Below are 20684 nucleotides of genomic sequence, written 5' to 3' on the forward strand. Positions count from 1 at the left end.
CAGTAAGACTAGAGGGAAGGCAGCTAGTCATCACCACCCACCGCCAACTCTTGGGCTACTCTTTACCATCGAACAGTGGGATTGACCATGACATTATAACTGCCCCCACAGCTGTAAGGGCGAGCATGTTTGGTGTGACGAAAATTCAAACTCACAACCCTCAAATTGTGAGTCAAGTGCCCTAACCACCTGGCCATGCTGGGCCCTTCTTGTAGAAAAAAATTACTTTATGATAAAAGTTTAAGTCAATAAATAACTTGCTTGGCATCACAGTTTGCCTGTACTCTAACATAATGACAGCATTAAGCACAGGTTTGAGTTCTGATTTTAAAATAACTGTAACTTTCAACACAAGTATATTTTTATATAAAAACACTGAGATACAAGTTTTAGATTAAGAGAAGAAACTGTTTCCTATTTTAAACTCTTCATAAATATCTTAATGATGGAATGAATATTGGAGAGTAATAGAAAAACAAACAATTAATTTTGTTCAAAAGCTCATATAACAAACTAGCCTTGAGTAACAAGTCTCAAAATTAGGTTCAGCCCCAACTGAACTAAAGCAAAAAAATGTACACAAGTTACAGTATTAATTTATGTCTTTATCGAATATAGGCCATACTTAATAAAGGCTTAACTAATGTTAGGACTAATATAAGTGGACTTAGATTACAGTGTCTGCAATTAGAATTATTTTGTATTATTCTAGAAATCCTGTATTTAAAGAAGTACTATTGCAATAAAGATACTGATTTGGACACAAAAGTTTTGCTGGTCTCTGCTAGTCTATGTTATAATGAGTAATGCACTGAATTTTGTTCTTCAGAAAGAAGTGGTAAATAAATTAGAGAAGACCAAGAGAACAAATGTCAAAATTTTCATACAAGGAAAGATTGATGAGTTTTTATATATTTCCTTATAAACTTAAAACTTATATAATGTTAAACTTTTATTTAATAAATACACTTTAATGCTAAGTTTATTTACATACATTGATAATAAAGTAGATTAATTAAATTTTTAATGTAACTCACTAAAAGATTGTGACATATGCAATTTTGACCTACCTGTAGAGAGAGAGAGAGGATTACGAAAGGATTATTTTCATCTTGGAAGTTGTAACTCCTCCCAACCTTCTGTATATTAATATGTATTTTGACAAAATAGTTTCAGATTTTTTTTTCAGTGATGGTTTTCCTTGGTTATTAAAGACTCAGTGGTTAAACTTGCATCAGCAGTTCAAGTCTAATTTAGTGTGATAATTCATCAGTAACTTTAAGAGTCAATAAAATTGGCCCAAGCAAGCAGTCAGCACAAAAATTAAATGTCAGATGAAAAAACAAATGTATTAAACCTTTTATCGTGCAACCTTCTTATCTTTTAAATAACTAAATGATATTTAACTCAAATGTAAAAATTCTAATTCAAAGACAGCCAAACACATGAGAGTTCAAGCTTGTTAAATGTAGTGTATCTTGTTTTCCACAACTAGCTTTATTAACACATTTTTCTAAATTATTTATTTGTCCATCATTATGTTGGTTACAAGGTTCTTAATAAAATACATTACATGATTTGAGCAAAAATATCAACAATAATGCAATTAATCCAACTAATTACATCTATAGACCCAATGTATTTTACATTAAAAACTGAAAGATTTTCCCTTTTTTTAAGTTTATCATTCACACTGAAATTTGCAACAGATAAAAAACATGAAATTACCCAATATGATGCAACGTGTGAATCATACCAGTAGTGAACAGTACAAAAACAAGTCTGTAATTTAAGGATTAGAATGACATTCCAAATTTTCATAAACAACTGAAATTAACATTTTCCTAATCTGAAAATGTATTTCCAAACATACTTACTTCCACTGAAACTTATAGCTATTTTTCGATCTTCATCTTTGCCATCTAAACATCGTGGTCGGTCGCTTGCTCCAGTTTTTATACCCACTCAACTGCCCTCTGCAATATATATGATTTTCAAAACTTTACACTGGCCCTCACATACCCTCTATGTAGGTATTGTATATAAGCACTGTATGTCGCCAATATCATCACTTTTTTTAGACTTACCCCATCCCAGTCATTAACACTGACTCTTAGTGGGGAGGAAGGGAGGGAGAGTGTCAGCAGAGATAAGTATGTTTGGAAATACATTTTCATATTAGGAAAATGATAACTTCCAAAACATACATACCTCTGCTGACATTTATAGCTAGAATCCCACATTGTGAAGGCAGAGGGGCGGTGAGAGCATAGTTCATACAGAAAGTGTCTCCATAGAACAAAAGTGTACCATGAGAAGTGATACCCACGCAGGGAAAACTGCACTACATCCAGAACGGGTATGCTCTTCACCCAGGACTACAGAAAAATGAAAAGGGTGGAATATTACACAAGTAAGTATGATGGGCCAGCCCTAACCATGCAGCCGACGTTCCACGACTCTGGGATGGATTTAAGAGGTCATGGTACCCATATCTCCTTGGTGATAAGAGCAGTTGGATTGCAAATATATATATATCATTGTGATTGGATCCCCACCAGCAGCCATGGAATGATGCATTTGAACAACCAGATTTACAAAAGAATGAAAGCAACACCAAAGTGGACAATCCTTTTGATCAACCTGAAGAAGTCCAGAAGGCAACATCCCAGGCTTGGATTGAAGGGATCATATATTCCATACTCCACCCAAGGTCCAGAACTCATCCGGCCTGGATTTACGAACAGTCATTTTCATTCCCCAACCAAGTGGGCAAGGAGAATTCCACTTATCCATGGAATTATGGAGAGGATGTAGAACACTGTTCCACCAAGGGCCTAAGATGGGACTGCATTGCATTCGGATTTACAAGGAGATAGTGGACCCCCTGCATGAACAATCTAAGACCTGACAGTGTTCATAAGAGGGTCCAAGCACACCCCCATTGGATAGCTAAGCATCAAATCTGGACCAGCTTTATGAGTAGGCTCACGCATTGGTTGGTCCTGCTCCTACCAACATCTGGGAAAACTTCCAGGGAACCAGGTAGGAGGGTCCCTAACCTTGCCCTATTCTCCCAGAGTGGAGAAAACTCAACACTCCAAAGGAAAATCTTCTGTCCACCACCCCAGCAACTGGGAACTGGGTGTGGTAAGGACTCCCTAGCTCCACTAGTATTAGTAGGGGTAACATGTGTATGGTGGGAAGTCCTGAGGAACAGGCCTCTGAAGACAGTGCAACAGGTGAACCACATTCCCTAAGTTTTAAAAGCAAATTGATCTCGACTGATTCAGCTCTAAGATCAGTAGGGACTGGCAAAATCCCCTGTATCATTACTCATGATAGTCCATGAGAAGCAGTCCACTGGATTTATATTGTGAAATAATACTACCATCTAGAATTGCATAAAGATGGTGCTATAGAACACCTCATCTCAACAGAGCCTGTTGCAACCATGAACCGATATAAAGGTTGTTAGTGCAGAACTTAAAAAAATACAAGCACACCTGACTGGGCAACACTTGCCACTGAGTGGGATCCAAAGGAAATAGAGAGGGACCCTAGAAGAAAAAACTGTTAGTCAAGTAAGAAAGTTACACACCTACTTGTTAAAATCTAGCGGAGGTAGTCAACACAGCCAGAGAACAGTTCAGACAAGGACATTGATAGATGCCACATCTGGTGAGAAGTGATGTGGAGTATATTTCAATCTATAACAGATAAACCCGAATAGGCTATAGGAATCATCTCCCAAAGCCCCCTGGTTAATGTAATGGGTGATGAATCAAGGGACACTGCAGGATCCCACTAAACAAAAGCCCGGTGCATAGGGCCCCTGAACAGTTCCGTACAAGCCACAGAACATCTAAGTGCTCTGACTAGACATAAAAGATCTGGGTATGATAGATTGTAAAGATGAGAAATGTCTGGGAAAAGAATAGGAAAAAAGAATTTATTCCCTTCTCTGGCAGCAAGTGTTCAGTTGGAAGGATCTGTCTGGATAGAGCAAAAAATAGGTGGAAGGATAGAGTCTACTGAACATGGATGACAAATAAATCAGAAATGCTGCATCCAGATGCTAACAACAGTAGAAATATAACTCAAGGGAAAGGTGATACAAAGAACAGGAGGCCATAGGTTTGAAGTGATAAAGTGATAATGCATGAAATAACAAGTCCCAATTAGGCAATTGAAATGGTCGTTTGGGATGAAGAATATGAAAGAATCATAAAACAAGATAGCACAGGAGTCAAAAACCTTTGTATAAATAGAAGGGTGAAAGGGAGCAGAGAAAGATGTTGTATATAATGCAAGGTAGAAGCCAAACCTTTCAAAAATCCATGTCAAAAAACTTGAAACTATAGAAACTGTTGAATGAAGTGGGTTAAAGGCTCACTGAAGCCACCACTGACAAATTGTAGTCCATTTCCATCGATAGATTGCCATAGTAGGTTGATGGAGGATATAGTCAAATAAATGGAAACTGTAGATTTTTGAACCCTTTGGTTGGGCAAAGGACTATATAACTTCCATGCATGAAGCTGGAGTCATTAAACATCCAGGTGTTGAATGATGGACTGAGGTTGTCTCAACAAGGATGAATGAAGAGGTAGTGGTAAACATTCCTGGAGCAACTGAAGAAGAGGAAACTATTTCTGAGCAGGCCAAAAAGGTGCTGACAACAGAACCCAATATGGGGTGAAATTAATCAATCACAGGCAAGAGTCTGGGTAAGAGATGAATAGGAGGAAAGGCATACAAATGGAATCCTGTCCAGTCTTGACTGAAAGCATCTATCACCAAAGCTTGTGGATGTGGAATTGGAGACCAGAACTGTAGGCTAGCATTCCAATGGGTTGTAAAGGTGTCTATCATTGGAGAGCCGTACTGAGAACAAATCCATTGAAAGACCACCTGATGGAACATCGATGCTGGTGGGAGAATTTGATGGGGTCAAGAAAGGTGATCTGCTGTCAAAATCATAATCCTTTGCACATGACAGGCCAAAAGATGGATGTTATTGGAATGAGTCAAAAAAGAAGATCCAAAGCCTGAAAACCAAGACATCAAGAATGAGAAGTTCCCTAATGAGAAAGATATGAAACCACTGTGGAAATCATTGCTAGATGTACTGCAAGGAGTTTGAAAATGTTGATATGCAGAGTAGATTCGTAGTCGGTCCAAATACTCTGGAATGCCTACCCCCAGAAGAAAGGCACCCCATCCGAGAAGAGAAGCATCCATGAAGAGATGGATTTCCACACGAGGAGGTGGTATCCCTACCCTGATATTTGTGTTGTTCCTATCTAGTCACCACTTGAGATCTGCAAATTGTTTGAGCAAAGAGACTGTGTGATTCAAAGGATCAGTATGCATGAGCCACTGCCCGTGAAATGGCCACTGAAGGGATCTTATATGGGCCTGATCTAATGGTATGATGATTTTTGGGAAGCCCAAATCTCCAAAACATACAGAACCATCCATGCAGAGGGAGAAGGTGACATAAGCAAATGCCTGACAATCCCTTCCCTAGTGTGAAGTCTGAGTGGAGAAGGTTAAGCTCGACTCAAAGTGCATTTAAAAAGATGGAGTTGGTGAGAGAATAGATTTTTCCAACCTGATATAAAGTCCACTCTTCTGGTATAGAAAAGAAGAATCTGTGAATGTAGTGTGACAACGTGACAGGTTGGTGCCAAAAGAAGTCAATCTTCCAAATAACGATGCATACACAGACCCAGAAAATCAAGATGCTGCTCAAAGGCCTGTACTACTTGGCAGAAAACATATGATGCTGAAGCAAGTCCAAATGGGAAAGCTTGGAACTGCTACATCTGTCCCTCATGCAAAAAATGTAGAAATCGACAAGAAGACTCTGCTGTGGGGATGTGAAGGTAGGTGTCTGTAACATCAAACTTGGTCATCTAAAGATCTGGTGTGAGGTGCCATTGAAGTTGAAGTAAAGATTCCATGGTGAGACGAGGAGGCTGTAGGAAGAGATTGAGTTGAGATAGATTGAGGATAAGACACCAATCTTTAGTGTTCTTGGTCACCAGAAAAAAAAACAAGAATAAAAGCCTAGATGAACGGGATCGACCTTCTGAATGGATAGACACCAATGCCACTGGTGCCATTCCAACCTGAAGATCCCTGAGAATATGGACAGAACCAATTCTGTAAACCAATAGGACGAGATGTTGAAGGTGGGGCTGGGAGACAGAAATGATCAATCCTCCAGAATTACCCGTTGATGTAGAAGAGAGACGAGCAGCCAATGACGATAAAGAAAACTGCAAACGTGCCAGATAAAATTAGGCTTTGAAATTTTCAGGGTCTCTAGCAAACTAGTAAGGCTGAAAAAGGAATGCCTCCAGGAAATCATGAAGAGGAGTATCACAATACAGTAGTAAGAGTTAAATGAATCCACGAAAATGGAGATCTGGTAAGAGGGATAACAGGTTATAACCTGGAACCCCATAGATCCAACAACAAATCCAACTGTTGAGTGTCCAAATATAGTAAAGCCAGACGATGATAAGCTGAGGCATGTTGTTCTGATAAATGAGGGAAGCAAGGCAGAGCCATACTCTCTCGTAATTGCATTGCAAACACCCCAGCATACACGGCAATATCAAGGGAAGGAGGAAGAACTAAGTAATCCCCCTGAGATCTATCTGACAATAAGGCAGGGTAGACTCAAAAGCAAGGGGGTGAATCCCCAAAGCTTCACAAGCTCGCGTAACTAACTGCAAAAAAAGAGCCAGAAGGTGTCCGATCAGATGAGCCCCCCAATAGAGGCAGCTCTATTGAAAGAAAGAGCAGAAACCAGTGTCTAAAATCTCCCCAGTATATTCAGGTTCATGATGAAAAATCAACTCTGAACCCCCAGGCCAAGGAATCCAACTCATCTCGAATCAGGTAACAGAGAGTGCCTCCCAGACTACCACCAGGCAACAAAGGAGGAATGTATGAGGTCTGGTTAACCCCTGTGCCAGAAACCATCACATGGGAATTCATACCTGCATTTTTTTTTTGAACCGGAAAAGAAAACCAACAAAATATCGGCAATGGGAAAAAAAATGTACCAGACTACTGTCAAAATGCTTCAAAAGCAAATGTTAACCACGAAACAAAACTCCTAGCGCTTTGTCGAGAAAAAGTGATTATACTGTCAACATACAATGCTTATATACAGTACCTGCATAGAGGATATGTGAGGGCCAGTGTAAAATTTGGCAAATTATATATGGCAAAGGGCAGTCAAGTGGGGTATAAAGACTGGAGCAAGAGAACACAATGTTTAGATGGCAAAGATGAAGATCAAGAAATAGCTATAGGTGTCAGTGGAGGTATGTATGTTTGGATTAAATATTACATGAGCAATAATGTATACTTACTTAAAAATAACTCAAGATACAAGTGAACTGTGTCTACAAAAAATACTTACAGTGTATTCTTCCAGAGCAGGTTTAGACTCTGTGGATTTTTTCTTGAAACTGTTAAGACTTCCCAATTCTGTAAGATTCAGAATTTTTTTTTTGCAAAAAGTTAGCACTGAAACTTAAACCAACAAACCTACTCAATTTAATATCAATAGCTACACACACTATAAATTGTTACAAATGGAATAAGCAAGTTCATAATGTGATAAGAGGAAGACAAAAGTATGCTGAGTCCTGATTATTTAAGACCAGTTACAGATTAGAATCAAAAACTCACATAAGTTCTTAACTGTACTTCATCCGGAGCTCTACACTCTATAGTAAAGTTATCAGTTGAAATTGCAGCATAGTAAGCTGTAGTTGATACAAAATGATAAAACCATATAACCCAAGCACTTTTGAAAGGTGGACCTTTCTTCTTCGGGGGCAAACTTATTGAACCAACATGTTTTTCTGACATAATGAATATAAGTTATACTTATTATACTACACAGTCTTATTAGTATTATTTTATTCTCATGAATAGCAAGGACTTGAAACATATTAGCCACAAAAAAGTATCACTTAAACTTAAGAAACAAACCTTTAAATCAAAACAAACCTTTTATTCTAAAAATACCTTTCTCTTGTTTATCTTTTAAAATAATATTTTTCGGTTACTTTTAAGCAATTTATTCTAAAAATTGAATGTTCAAAATATTAAATAAAACTCCTAAATATCACTTATCACACTATACAATTATCTATCAGACATGGAACTTATTTCTTAAAAATATCTTTATGAATATTAAAAAAAAAAGATTTCAAACAGGAAAAGTAGCTAACAAAAAATATATTTCCTAATTAATACTACAAATTTGGAAATCACAAGACAGAGAAAATCAGTATTAACATTTTTAACTGAATAACTTTGTTTGTTGCAATCAAAATATTTAGCTCTTGCTTCTTTATTAAATCAGACATGTCAATATCTGGTTATAAATCTCTAATCCAAGTATAAAGGAGCTGTTACAAACAATTAATAATTGTTCATAAATTTGCTATAATAAAGAAAATTCCAATAGCTATAAGTAATGTGCTAAATGAAAATAATAATACTTGCAGTATAAATTAGTGAGTGAGTAATCAAAAACACAAATAAAATAAAAAGCAAATTTCAATAAAGACAAAACTACTCCAAAATAAATGTTATATTAACTTTATATTTAACATGCAAAAAAATATCTAAAAATAATAATTTTCAGCTACCAGGCTTCCTCAGAGAAAATCATAAATTGCAAAACAAAAAGCATATATGGTATAAACTTATAAAGCAATTGTAGATATTGGTGTATTTAACCATTTGCCTAAGTGTTAGCAAAATCAAGTTAAAAGTCCTAGCTTTTGTTTATATGGTTAACCCTATCTAGTTCTATTAAGCATTAATATAACTTCAAATACTCTAATTACCTTTTTTTCCTATTACATTGTTTTTCTTATTTTGTTTTTTCCCTTTTCTTTCACATTTTTCTCCTTTATTCTCTTGGTCCTTAGATGCATCCCTGAAATCAGATATTTAGTGTTGTTAAACATATGAAAGTTCCACAAACTTTCAGAAGCTCTTTTGATACTTAACATATATTGTTCCTAATATAAAAAAATAACTAAATTATTACAAGCTTTGAATACAACAATTTATAACAACTATTATTATTTTTTTGGTCATTAATCACTCCCACTGTTACATAATCAGCTGAATATATGCTTCTGTACAATGGTGGGTGGAGGGGGGAAGAGGGAAATATTCCCAAGAAACTTTAATTATTTTATGTATGTAAAGTTTAAAAGTTCATAAGCATTGCGTACATTAGTATTATTGGTTTGTTAACTTTGAGTAAACAACCTTACTCCAAAAATATAAAAGTGGCCATCTATTTCCACAACTACATTTGATAATTTTAGAATTAAAAGGAATTTCAAACAAGTACTTACCTCTGATATACTGAAGGCCTTTCCTTTTGAGTTTGAACTCATGTCATCAACAAAAACCTTCTGAATGTACTTTACACATTGCAGAGCATGCATTACCTCCACATAATTCTCCACTCTCCCACCTTCCATGTTACTTATTGTGCAAGCATCATTATCTGTGAGCACTAGAACACAACAGTGGTGTAACACAGGCAGAAAATTCTGATATTTATGTGGAACAGCCAATATCATCACCCTGGCCCTGGAGAGAAGCAATGGTGAAAAGAGAAACAGATCCACAGGAAGTAGAAGAAAAGAAGAAACTCACAAATGAGCCATACTTGATGATAATTGAGAGTACTTAAAGAAATTTCAATAAACAATATGATTAAGGATAAACTCCCACAGACAGTTATCTTTAGTAAGCACAATCCATGGGAAATGTCACACAGAGAGAAGCCAGTGCTTCCAAATCAGAAGATTTGTTTGACAGATAGAGAAGTATACACACTTGAAACTCGAGAGATTGCAAATTAAATGAGATGGATGAACAGTTCATGAGCGAATGTTAATATGAAATCTCAGGTGAATGAGATATTGAGTATGCACAAGCGGAGAATTGGATTCATGAATAACCAACCCAGAGAAAAAGCTGAGATATCAAGTCAATGCGAAGCAACCACAAAGTAAGAATCCTCTAATCATCCATGTAATGATGACAATTAATATTAAGTGTAAGTTGAAGACTAGCTAATAGCGTGATTATATGTGTGTGAAGAAATTGTGTCAAAACTGGACCAAAAAGGGAGGACCATGAACTAATAAACCACTCCACCATGTAAAAAGACAAAGATGGATGAATAAGAACATGTAAATAATATCATTGGAATACCAAGTCTTCATAACAAATGAGATGGGAAAGATCTAAGACCAGTCTCCAATCTCCTGTTGTGTGTATCACCCAAAACAGATTAAGTAAAAACCCTGAGGTAACATAGTACAACATCAATATCACTTTGTTCTGGGAAAGACAAATTTAGATGATGACTGATGAATAGAGAAAATGAAGTGGAAAATATAATGAACCCAAAGAACATGAAGCAAAAAGTCCAAAGATAAACAAAAATCTGAGCTAACCCCCAAAAGTCCAGACAGAGGAGTCACACAGGACAAAGTCAATGAGTGAGTCATAAAGATCCACTTTACTCACAGTGACCCTAAATCACACTAAACAGGGCACAAAATTAATGCCAGATCTCCAGAAATATCCGGTAATTTTGCTTGGGGTCCAGTAAATAGTACATGAGCACCGGCCCCCATGTCAGGTAAAAAATAGTTATAGTACATTATCAAAATCATGGAGAAAAATTGTTTTATGAATAAAATTTTTTAAAAAGGCATATTAATCAATGAACAAGCATGGCTCAGTCTTGTTAGCATGTGTGAAAGCTCTGTGTAGTCTCTTCCCAGAGGTGCTATGTGCCACCACGGCACCAGCATCATTCTTACACGAATAAATATGATATTTGAGTAAAGAATGTACCACTCATATCACGTACAGAAGACAGAATAAAAAACACTTTTTTACACAATCAATTTCTCTTGTTATTAATTATTCAAATTAACTTCTGTTTTTTGACAGAATACTACTTCCTGAATAATGTTCATGCAAAGTGCAACTAGGTTGCAGGTAATCACATATTTATGGATACTTGTAGATATTGTTAATAGATGTTGCCATAATATATTGCCATTTTTAACAGGTTTGACAGCATTGACATGGGGATAAATCTGAACCAGTAAATAGTAAATTAATAAGTTATAATAATGGTGAAACCCACCAAAGAAGCCCATTTATCAAGCTACTTAATTATGACCTCTGATGAGATGTCCCAACAATCAGACGCCACTCACGCTTAGCCATAGAGAGACTATAAAAATTAAGCACCTAACAAATGGCAAAAAAGGTAATTTCAGGCAGGCCTACTATTAATAAAATAGATATCTTAAATTAATATGTTGATAATTTTAAATGATGTGCAATCATTTTTGTTACAATAAACAATCAAACATTTGTCTAAACCTGAATGCACTGCCACTTTAGTAAGAGTCAACAGATTATTTTTTGATACATTTTGACAGAAATATTAACATCATTGGGCAAAATTTAGGCCTATTTGTACACATTAGTAAGATCTTTCTATTCAGCCTAACCAAAATAATAAAATACTATACTGAAAAAACTTTAGAATTACATTAATATAATTGTGTTTTTAAAGTCAAGATAAACAAGAGTAGAGGAGGTGGTATAAACTGTAACAGTATTTATTTGGTATCAGCAGAGCTTATCACTTCAATTTCTATATAATCTTAATTTCTTTGAATTATGGTTGAACTAAAACTGCATTCAAAACTATGAACAATAAGTCTTTATTTTCAATTATCATGGCAAAAAGAGTTTCCGTGGCTATCTCGAGATAATGATGGGAAAGTTTTCTGTACCATGTGCAGGAATTCCAGGGATATTGACCATAGCTCTCCATTTGTGAATGGTGTTGAAAGTTTTAAAACAACAGCATTTACATATCATGCTAATTCTAAAAGACACATCAAGTGTGAGGCAGCACTTACAGCTAAAAAAGCTAAACCAGGACTTCATATGGACTGTTGAACACCAGTCAAAACATGGTGCTGACATGGGTGCAAGCTATTGCAGTGACATGCAATGTGCAACTTTCTGCAAATATATTAGTGAAGCTGCAAGACCTGAAGAAGTTTCCTGGCTGAGTGGAGCACATTTTTACACCATTATGGTGGATGGACCCACTAATACTGCTATACATGAAGTAAAATTACTATATTTAAGGGCAGCTAATCATGGTGAAATACAGTGCCCTTGAGGCATATCACAGTTTCTTTGTGAGACATGCTCAATCTTTCAGCAAAATTTTCGTAAGCCTGGAAAACAGATGCAAAGTATGATGTATATTTAAAAAATGTTTAAACCTTTTAATTATGCATCTTAAAACATAACTAATACATAATTAACTAACATTTAATAGTAAGACCTAAATACAATTTAAACTGTATCTCTAACTATAACACACTTAGATTAGAAACAGCCGTAAGTGCTAAATTTGATTAAGCAGCCAAGGATACAATAGTCAATTTCGTGTACTCTGTGACGAAGACTTAGCACCAATTTCAAAATAACCATTGTTAGTTTATACTGCAAAATCAGCTCTTTCTAACTGGTATATACACATTTGTGTATGTAAGGTCTACATGAAAGGGATAAAACTCAAACAAGTCTGTTGAAGGTGGGCATGGCAGCTGTCAGGGGTTGAAAAAATTTATTACTTCTTTTAACTGTATTCATTCAGAGTACTTTGAAAGGAATGAGTCAAAAGGTTATGTAAGAATCTTAGTGGCTAGATGTACCACTACTCTATTACCAGGTACAGAGAGCCAAAGTAGGGATTTTTTCATAGCTCATTGGTTAGATGACAATACATCTGAAGTTTTAATTATTTTTCAAAGGTTTATTTTGTAATGAAGGACTTAAAATTTGGATAAAATAAAACTTTGATCATTATACACATTATAATATTAAATTCATTCACATACAGTGATATTAAATGTGTTTAATAAAATTTTTAATGTAACACAGTGACTTGCACAGAAAAGTATTTAAAGGGGTTCCCATTGCAAAAGGGTTAACACCAGCTGTGGGAGGAGGGCACAATATGTTGTGCATGCTCATCATAACTCTACTGTCAGACTCTTGGACCAACACCAGCTGTGGAAGGAGGACACAGAAGTCATGACAGAAAGTATGTAATATTAAGAGTTCATGCCTGGATTTGACTGGTCAGTCACCCACTGCAGAAGGAGAGCGCAATTTGTTAGCATGTGCTCACCTCAACTTAACAGGAGATGACTGCAGAAGGAGGACACATGTGTATGGTGTGTTCACCTTGACTCTACTGGACAGATGTAGACTACAGGATAAGGGTATTGTATCATATGGTATGCTTCTGGCATGTTGTAAGTATAATTATATGAGGGGGTACCTGCACTACACTGACAATGTCACCACTACCCCCACTTCCCCCTGATTTGCACCCTCTTATTCTAGCCCTAGCAGTTAGGTCCCAATCAGTGAGGGTTCTCCATGGTCCATCACGCCAGCAGCTAGATAGTGATAAGGGTCTCCCATGCTTCATTCGAAGAAAAAGAGGGAAGGAATTTGCAGTGGAGATACCCCATCGGTCTTGTTTCATTTTACTGAAGACAGTGCAACAGGTGACCATGTAACACTATTTTGAAAATCCAGGAATTGATAATCTGGGAAGCAGACAAATCACCCTATGGTGCTAGCTTTTTCCACGATAGATCCTGTAATAGGTAAAAACTAGATTGGAAAGTAGTCAGATACCAGAATACCATAAGGATACCTCAAGTGGTCTTGCAGAACACCCCATATATGGAGCCAGGGTGGATGGTATGAGCACTTTCCATTATCCTGGCTCAACCAGGAATTTTGGGAAATAAATGTACCTTGTGAGGCATCATCAGCCACTCAGAGGGATCCTATAAGCAAATGTTATTATCCAAAGGCGAATGTACTCACCTGTCTAAAGACGGTGAGTAGACTGTAGGATGGCGAATGGAGGCAGGCAGTAGCCTTCAGGAGTTGAGACAACCAAATGATGAAGAGAGTGGGCAACAAAGTTATATGAGGCAGTCCACATGCCACAAGGATCTCATCCAGTGGCCACCAGAAATAAGCAATGAGAAAATGAGAACAGATAGGACAAAATCTGTACCATCTGCAAGTAGACCAAACATTGAAATTGTGGTAATGTAGAGTTGAAGATAGAAACCCCAAAAGTGAGAGTGACAAGCTAAGTAGGAACAAATGGCACAAACAAGGCACAAAAGTGTGTCTGGGTTCAAACAATCATAGAAGAGAGAAATAAAAGGAAGGGAGAGAAGAGAAATGGAGCAGTCTCCTCCCAAGCAGTTGAAGACCAGTCCTGAGAAATAAGAATATAAGGATGATGAAAAAGGGTATGAGTTGAGTCAATAGCATAAAGGTCTGAATGATGGTGATCACAGGCAAATAGTAAGAGGAATATATCTGAAGAGAAAAGAGGTAGAAGTTGCAGGTTACCAAGGTTCGAAGGGGCATGGGTAAGAGCATGCAGGATAACACTGACATCACAGTCAAGCAAGGGAATAGAGCAACATGTGTATGGAAAAGGAAGGACCAGAATAAAGTGGAAAGGGTTAAGGGGGAACACCTTGTGGTATTGGAAAAGGTGAAATGTTGAATACAAGGTTGCCTGATAACCAGCTATACTGTAAGTAGATAAACCCTGTCAAACAACCATGTAAAATGAAGTGAGATGTTCAACAATAGGATGATCAGGAGGAAGGTAGCAACAGATGGAACAATGCCAAAAGCCACACCCCTTATGCAAGTTGATGGACCAGGTAGAAAAAAAGCCCAGAATGGGAAAGAAAAAGATTACCAGATTGAAAAGTCCTGTTCAATGGGCAATGGACCAGACAAATCTAAACATGAAGGTAGAAGGACAAGATCCTTTGATGAAAAGAAGATGGGAGATATTGAAGCAACAGTGTGTATAATTAGCAGGAGAACAGGGGGTTGGACTGTCAAATGGCATAGAGAGGGACCCAAGATTAAGCCAGCCAGAGGGATACCACCAAAAGAACACAACAAGGAGTGTCTCGAGTCAAGTACAGGAGAGAAAGGTGGGTGAACATTATGACCAGACCTGGCAGAAAGAAGAGACAGTTAGGGCCAAGGAATGGAGAACAGATGATCAGAAGAGAGGAAGCATGAAATTGAGAGGGATGGCAAGGCAACAATGAGTGGAGTTCCCAAGAAAGTGCCCCAATTGAAACTTGAGGAGAAGAGACCATTCTGTGAGCAGAACATGGTGCAGCCAAGAGAGGAGGTCCTCAACCTGGTTCATGGTAGATGAAGAAACCAACACATTGAGAATTGACCCAATAAGGAAGGTCCGGGGTTTAAAAGCAAGAGGTCCTGGACTGGATTCTCCTCTTGGTGGTTAACATAGGAAAAACCAAGATGTCGGTGAAATGAAATAAAATAAAATGATCCACTAGGAGTGGTAATAATGGTATCATGCCCAACAGTCTACCAGAAGTTCAAGTGCTTTAAAAATGGAGAGAAGACTCATCCTGGGTCCATGTAACAGATGCAAAACAGTCATTCAGGGATGCTCCCCAACAAGAGGGAGAATAATGGGGGAAGAGGTGTAGTTGTGGTTTCGGTAGTGGAACAGAGCTGGTGATACTGGATTGGTCTAACCATCCATACAAATAATAGAATAGAAGAAGGGACGGGAAAACCATTGAGCACAAAGATGCACATGAAGTATCACTCTGATCCCACAATGACCAACTGAGGAGGTGCATATGTTTGTGACCCAAAGGGATAAGCAGTCCCCAAGAAGCCATGATCTCCAAACACTAAACCTCTCATGCAGAATGAGTAAGAAAGGCACAAATAAGTTCTACAGCTCACAAGCAGATGGGAGAAGGCTTATCCCAGCTGAGAATGAGTTGAAAAACACTTCCAAGTGAATAAGATAATGAGCAGGAATGAAGAATTGTTGGAAGTGGTGAAAATCACTGCCTCCACAAGATGTTGGACACAGATAAGAATAGAAGGAGGAAAGGAAACAAGACAGGGGCTGAATGGAAAAGGGAACTGGAAGGTCCATGGGTAAAATGTAGAATAACCCCTGTGTGGATGGAAAAGTGTTACCACAAGAACTCAAACTGTAACAGCCAGGCATCCATGGGACCAGACACAGTGGAAACAAAACAATCAATCTCAATGAAACTAACACCATGTAAAAGAGGAAGTCCAGAAGTGGGAATAAAAAGTGGGGAACTACAGACTAAGATGAGGTCCAATGGTGGAGGGTAGAGTTGGGGACAGTGTGGAAACAAAGTACAAAACCAAGGATTGATGACAGGCAGAGTCAGCTTGTGAATCAATCAAATCAGGAATACTTCCACACTTCAGAGCAAAGAAAGAGGCTAGGGAAAATGCTCATAGAAGGAATGAGCAGGGAATGGCCACAGTGGAGAAGTGAAGGGAATGAGAATAACCTGCAGATTTCTTTGAGCACAGTGGAGTGTCTCAGACTTAAGATGTAGTGAGGACAGGTAAAAAAAAATCAGGTGAAAACAGGAGTATTGGATACTGGAGGGCAAAATCAAGACCATATAGCCCACCCTTCAACAGGCAAGGGCAATCCCAAATGTGAGAATTGTGTAAAGGGATGCAGAATGACAAAAACTGAGGAAATAAGAATCAGGCAGATGAGGAGGGTGAGGCTTGAGGATGAGGAAATGTAGGTGATCCAGGGAAGGTAAACAAAATGAGTTAGGCTTAGGATTAAGAAGTATATAAATAAGAGGAAGAATATGACATAGGGGAAAGAAAAATAATGGTGCATATCTGATAAATTAAGTCTTGACAATGCAAGAAAGTTTAAGGTTTATCTTCAATAGGGAGAGAAGTGCCCAAAGCATAACCAGCTGAAGTAACAATCAAATTTGTCCTCCTCATTCTCCCCACAAAATGAGGAGATGGAATGCCTAAAGAAGGGACTGGGGCTGAAGGTCCTGGCTGCAGAAGGGAACCCACTAGCCTATTCACAATGGCCACCACATCATCCTCAGGGAATGTGCCTCCATAAGGCATAATTGTTATCTAACATGTGTGAGGAAATTAGTCACTCACACAAGTAGTAGTAGAAATTACATGAACTAGTGTTCATAGTTTAATGAAACAAAGAAGGAAATCTCATTAAGGTGACAAAGAAAAAACACATCTAACATGTTCAATGCCAAGGAAAAGAATGAAAATTCATGAGTGCAAAACTATAGAAGGAATTAGTGTGCAGGGAGGTTGTGTCACCCTCCTATTGGTGGGGGACTTTTGCTACACAATAATGTCATTATATAGCAATGCAATTCAAGAGAAAACTCATAAGATTAAGCGGTAGTTGCCTAAATGCTAGTGGCATGCAAATCTATTAGGCAGATACACAGGGAAGACAGTCTCAGAAACTCCAAATTCACAGTAATAGGATTTTTTCACCAATTTTTAGTTCTTTTCCAATTAAAACAAATGTAAAAAAAAACAGTATACTTAAAATTCAGCAAAAGGCTTTTCAAACTCACAAGTGTCAATATTCTTCTTCTTCACCTATATGTACTATACCCCTAAAAGCCATTGTTTCTGTTGATGGGTTAGATTGAAATTATTTTTCCAACAGTAAAAATCTGTTAAGAAAATTTCTTAATGTATTTTTCTGGTGGAAACTGAAAATTATAATCATGATTTATAATGCAAATTGACTCTCTATTGTTTTAGTATTTCTTTACTAATTGAATTATATAGGTTTGTTTTCTGATATAATCTTTATCACAATTTCACTAATATTTAAAAATAAAATTCTATATCTTTAGGTGCTAATAAATAAGTTTTAAGGTACTGAACTCTGAAGATGAAATGTTATTCATTACTGAATCAACTTTTTTATCTAATGTCAATTATTCAATTATTTTCACTATAAACATTTTTCTTTGGCACTGATTCTGTTTGTCTAAAAATTGTTTTGTTTGTTTGTGTCTAAGGAAAAGAACAACACAATGGACTACCTGCACCGTGCCCATCATAGGTATCAAACTGTATATAAATGTGTTTTTTTGTGTGTGTATAACTGCAACTCTGACCTCATAGTGAAAATTGTGTTTTTTGTGTGTATAACTGCAACTTTGTCCTCATAGTGAAAAACAAAAAGCAACTAATTACTAGATCGCTGGTGTACCCAATGTTTGAGCATCTTTCCTTTAAATAAATATCCAATTCCACATTTGGTTCTTTGTTTCACACTTCACTTATCAATTTTTATTTTATACTTAAGAAAATCTCCAAATCACCACAAATTTTAAAAAGAACTTATATATATATATAAATACACACACAATCACTCATTTGAAACTCCAATGTACTTATACTAACAGTTCAAATATATCCCACAAAAGCCTATACCTGACTTTGAATCATGTGAAACACATTTTACTCTTCTCTTTCAAGATAGTCCACCATAAAACAGTTCATTACTTCTTACTTTATTAAACAGCTAAGAGCACATAAATAAAATATTGTTTAAATATAGTGTCCCATACATTTACAACTATAAAACATTCACAACTAAACCAATAACTCTGTAACAATAACTGTTTACAACATGTTGCATAATTCTTACTTTTTAGTGCTCTTTTGAACTAATAAAGTATGCCCATCCCAGGTTATTCCATTTTGTTTTTCAACTGCTTGGTTTGCATCAGTTTGATGTAGGAAATGAAGAAACCTAAAATTCAGAGATCAGTACCAAATGAATAGAACGTCTTGAAAGAAAAACACATACTTTTGTAAACAAATGGCTGACATAAAATAAGCAACAATCTAAAAATTTTAGTGGGAATAAAAAAACAAAAAAAAAACAACTAAAACTGACAAAGTAACAATATCAAAGTTTTTCATTTTTCTCAAACAGTACCCTCCTCCACTTAAACATGCAGGTGGTAGCACTGCCTGTGTAGGGATGGCTCAGTTTGTTCATTGAAATGGTATTTTAAGTATCTCTTCAAGAAGTCATCAGAATTTTACAATACTTTAAAGTGTTTCCTTTTATAACAATATCTATATAATAACTATATAATATATAATAATAATCACAAGTTCTGGGAATGTCTGTAAATATCACACCAAAAAGTTTGAATTTCTCGTTCTTCCTTCGTTTCTTTATTATTACACGAAAACTCAAAAACAAAACCATATTAGGAAAATGATAACTTCCAAAACATACATACCTCTGCTAACATTTATAGCTAGAATCCCACAATGTGAAGGCAGAGGGGCCGGTGAGAGCATAGTTCATACAGAAAGTGTCTCCATAGAACAAAGGTGTACCATGAGAAGTGATACCCATGCAGGGAAAACTGCACTACATCCAGAACAGGTATGCTCTTCACCCAGGACTACAGAAAAATGAAAAGGGTGGAATATTACACAAGTAAGTATGATGGGCCAGCCCTAACCATGCAGCCGACGTTCCACGAATCTGGGATGTATTTAAGAGGTCATGGTACCCATATCTCCTTGGTGATAAGAGCAGTTGGACTGCAAATATATATATATCATTGTGATAGGATCCCCACCAGCAGACACGGAATGATGCATGTGAACAACCAGATTTACAAAAGAATGAAAGCAACACCAAAGTGGACAATCCTTTTGATCAACCTGAAGAAGTCCAAAAGGCAACATCCCAGGCTTGGATTGAAGGGATCATATATTCCATACTCCACCCAAGGTCCAGAACTCATCCGGTCTGGATTTACGACCAGTCATTTTCACTCCCCAACCAAGTGGGCAAGGAGAATTCCACTTATCCGTGGAATTATGGAGAGGATGTAGAACACTGTTCCACCAAGGGCCTAAGATGGGACTGGATTGCATTTGGATTTACAAGGAGATAGTGGACCCCCTGCATGAACAATCTAAGACCTGACAGTGTTCATAAGAGGGTCCAAGCACTCCCCCATTGGATAGCTAAGCATCAAATCTGGACAAACTTTATGAGTAGGCTCATGCATTGGTTCGTCCCTAACCTTGCCCTCTTCTCCCAGAGTGGAGAAAACTCAACACTCCAAAGGAAAATCTTCTGTCCACCACCCTAGCAACTGGGAACTGGGTGTGGTAAGGACTCCCTAGGTCCACTAGTATTAGTAGGGGTAACATGTGTACGGTGGGAAGTCCTGAGGAACAGGCCTCTGAAGACAGTGCAACAGGTGAACCACATTCCCTAAGTTTTAAAAGCAAACTGATCTCGACTGATTCAGTGCTAAGATCAGTAGGGACTGGCAAAATCCCCTGTATCATTACTCATGATAGTCCATTGGATTTATATTGTGAAATAATACTACCATCTAGAATTGCATAAAGATGGTCTTATAGAACACCTCATCTCAACAGAGCCTGTTGCAACCATGAACCGATATAAAGGTTGTTAGTGCAGAACTTAAAAAAATACAAGCACACCTGACTGGGCAACACTTGCCACAGAGTGGGATCCAAAGGAAATAGAGAGGGACCCTAGAAGAAAAAACTGTTAGTCAAGTAAGAAAGTTACACACCTACTTGTTAAAATCTAG

General features: G+C 37.2%; 1 protein-coding gene across 1 annotated transcript in view; it reads right to left on the reverse strand.

Moving 5' to 3' along the window:
• LOC106464888 (serine/threonine-protein kinase 31-like) overlaps positions 1–20684 on the reverse strand; it is a 70891-nt gene that overhangs the window by 35357 nt on the left and 14850 nt on the right. Inside the window, exons 4-6 of the mRNA XM_022393203.1 lie at positions 18734–18838; positions 8889–8980; positions 7445–7512 (exon numbers count right to left, since the gene is read on the reverse strand). Of these exons, the coding sequence (XP_022248911.1) occupies positions 7445–7512; positions 8889–8980; positions 18734–18838 (265 nt within the window). The remainder of the gene's footprint in view (positions 1–7444; positions 7513–8888; positions 8981–18733; positions 18839–20684) is intronic.

The sequence above is a fragment of the Limulus polyphemus genome, unplaced genomic scaffold, assembly GCF_000517525.1.
Source record: "Limulus polyphemus unplaced genomic scaffold, Limulus_polyphemus-2.1.2 Scaffold64, whole genome shotgun sequence".
NCBI classification, from domain to species: Eukaryota; Metazoa; Arthropoda; class Merostomata; order Xiphosura; family Limulidae; genus Limulus; species Limulus polyphemus.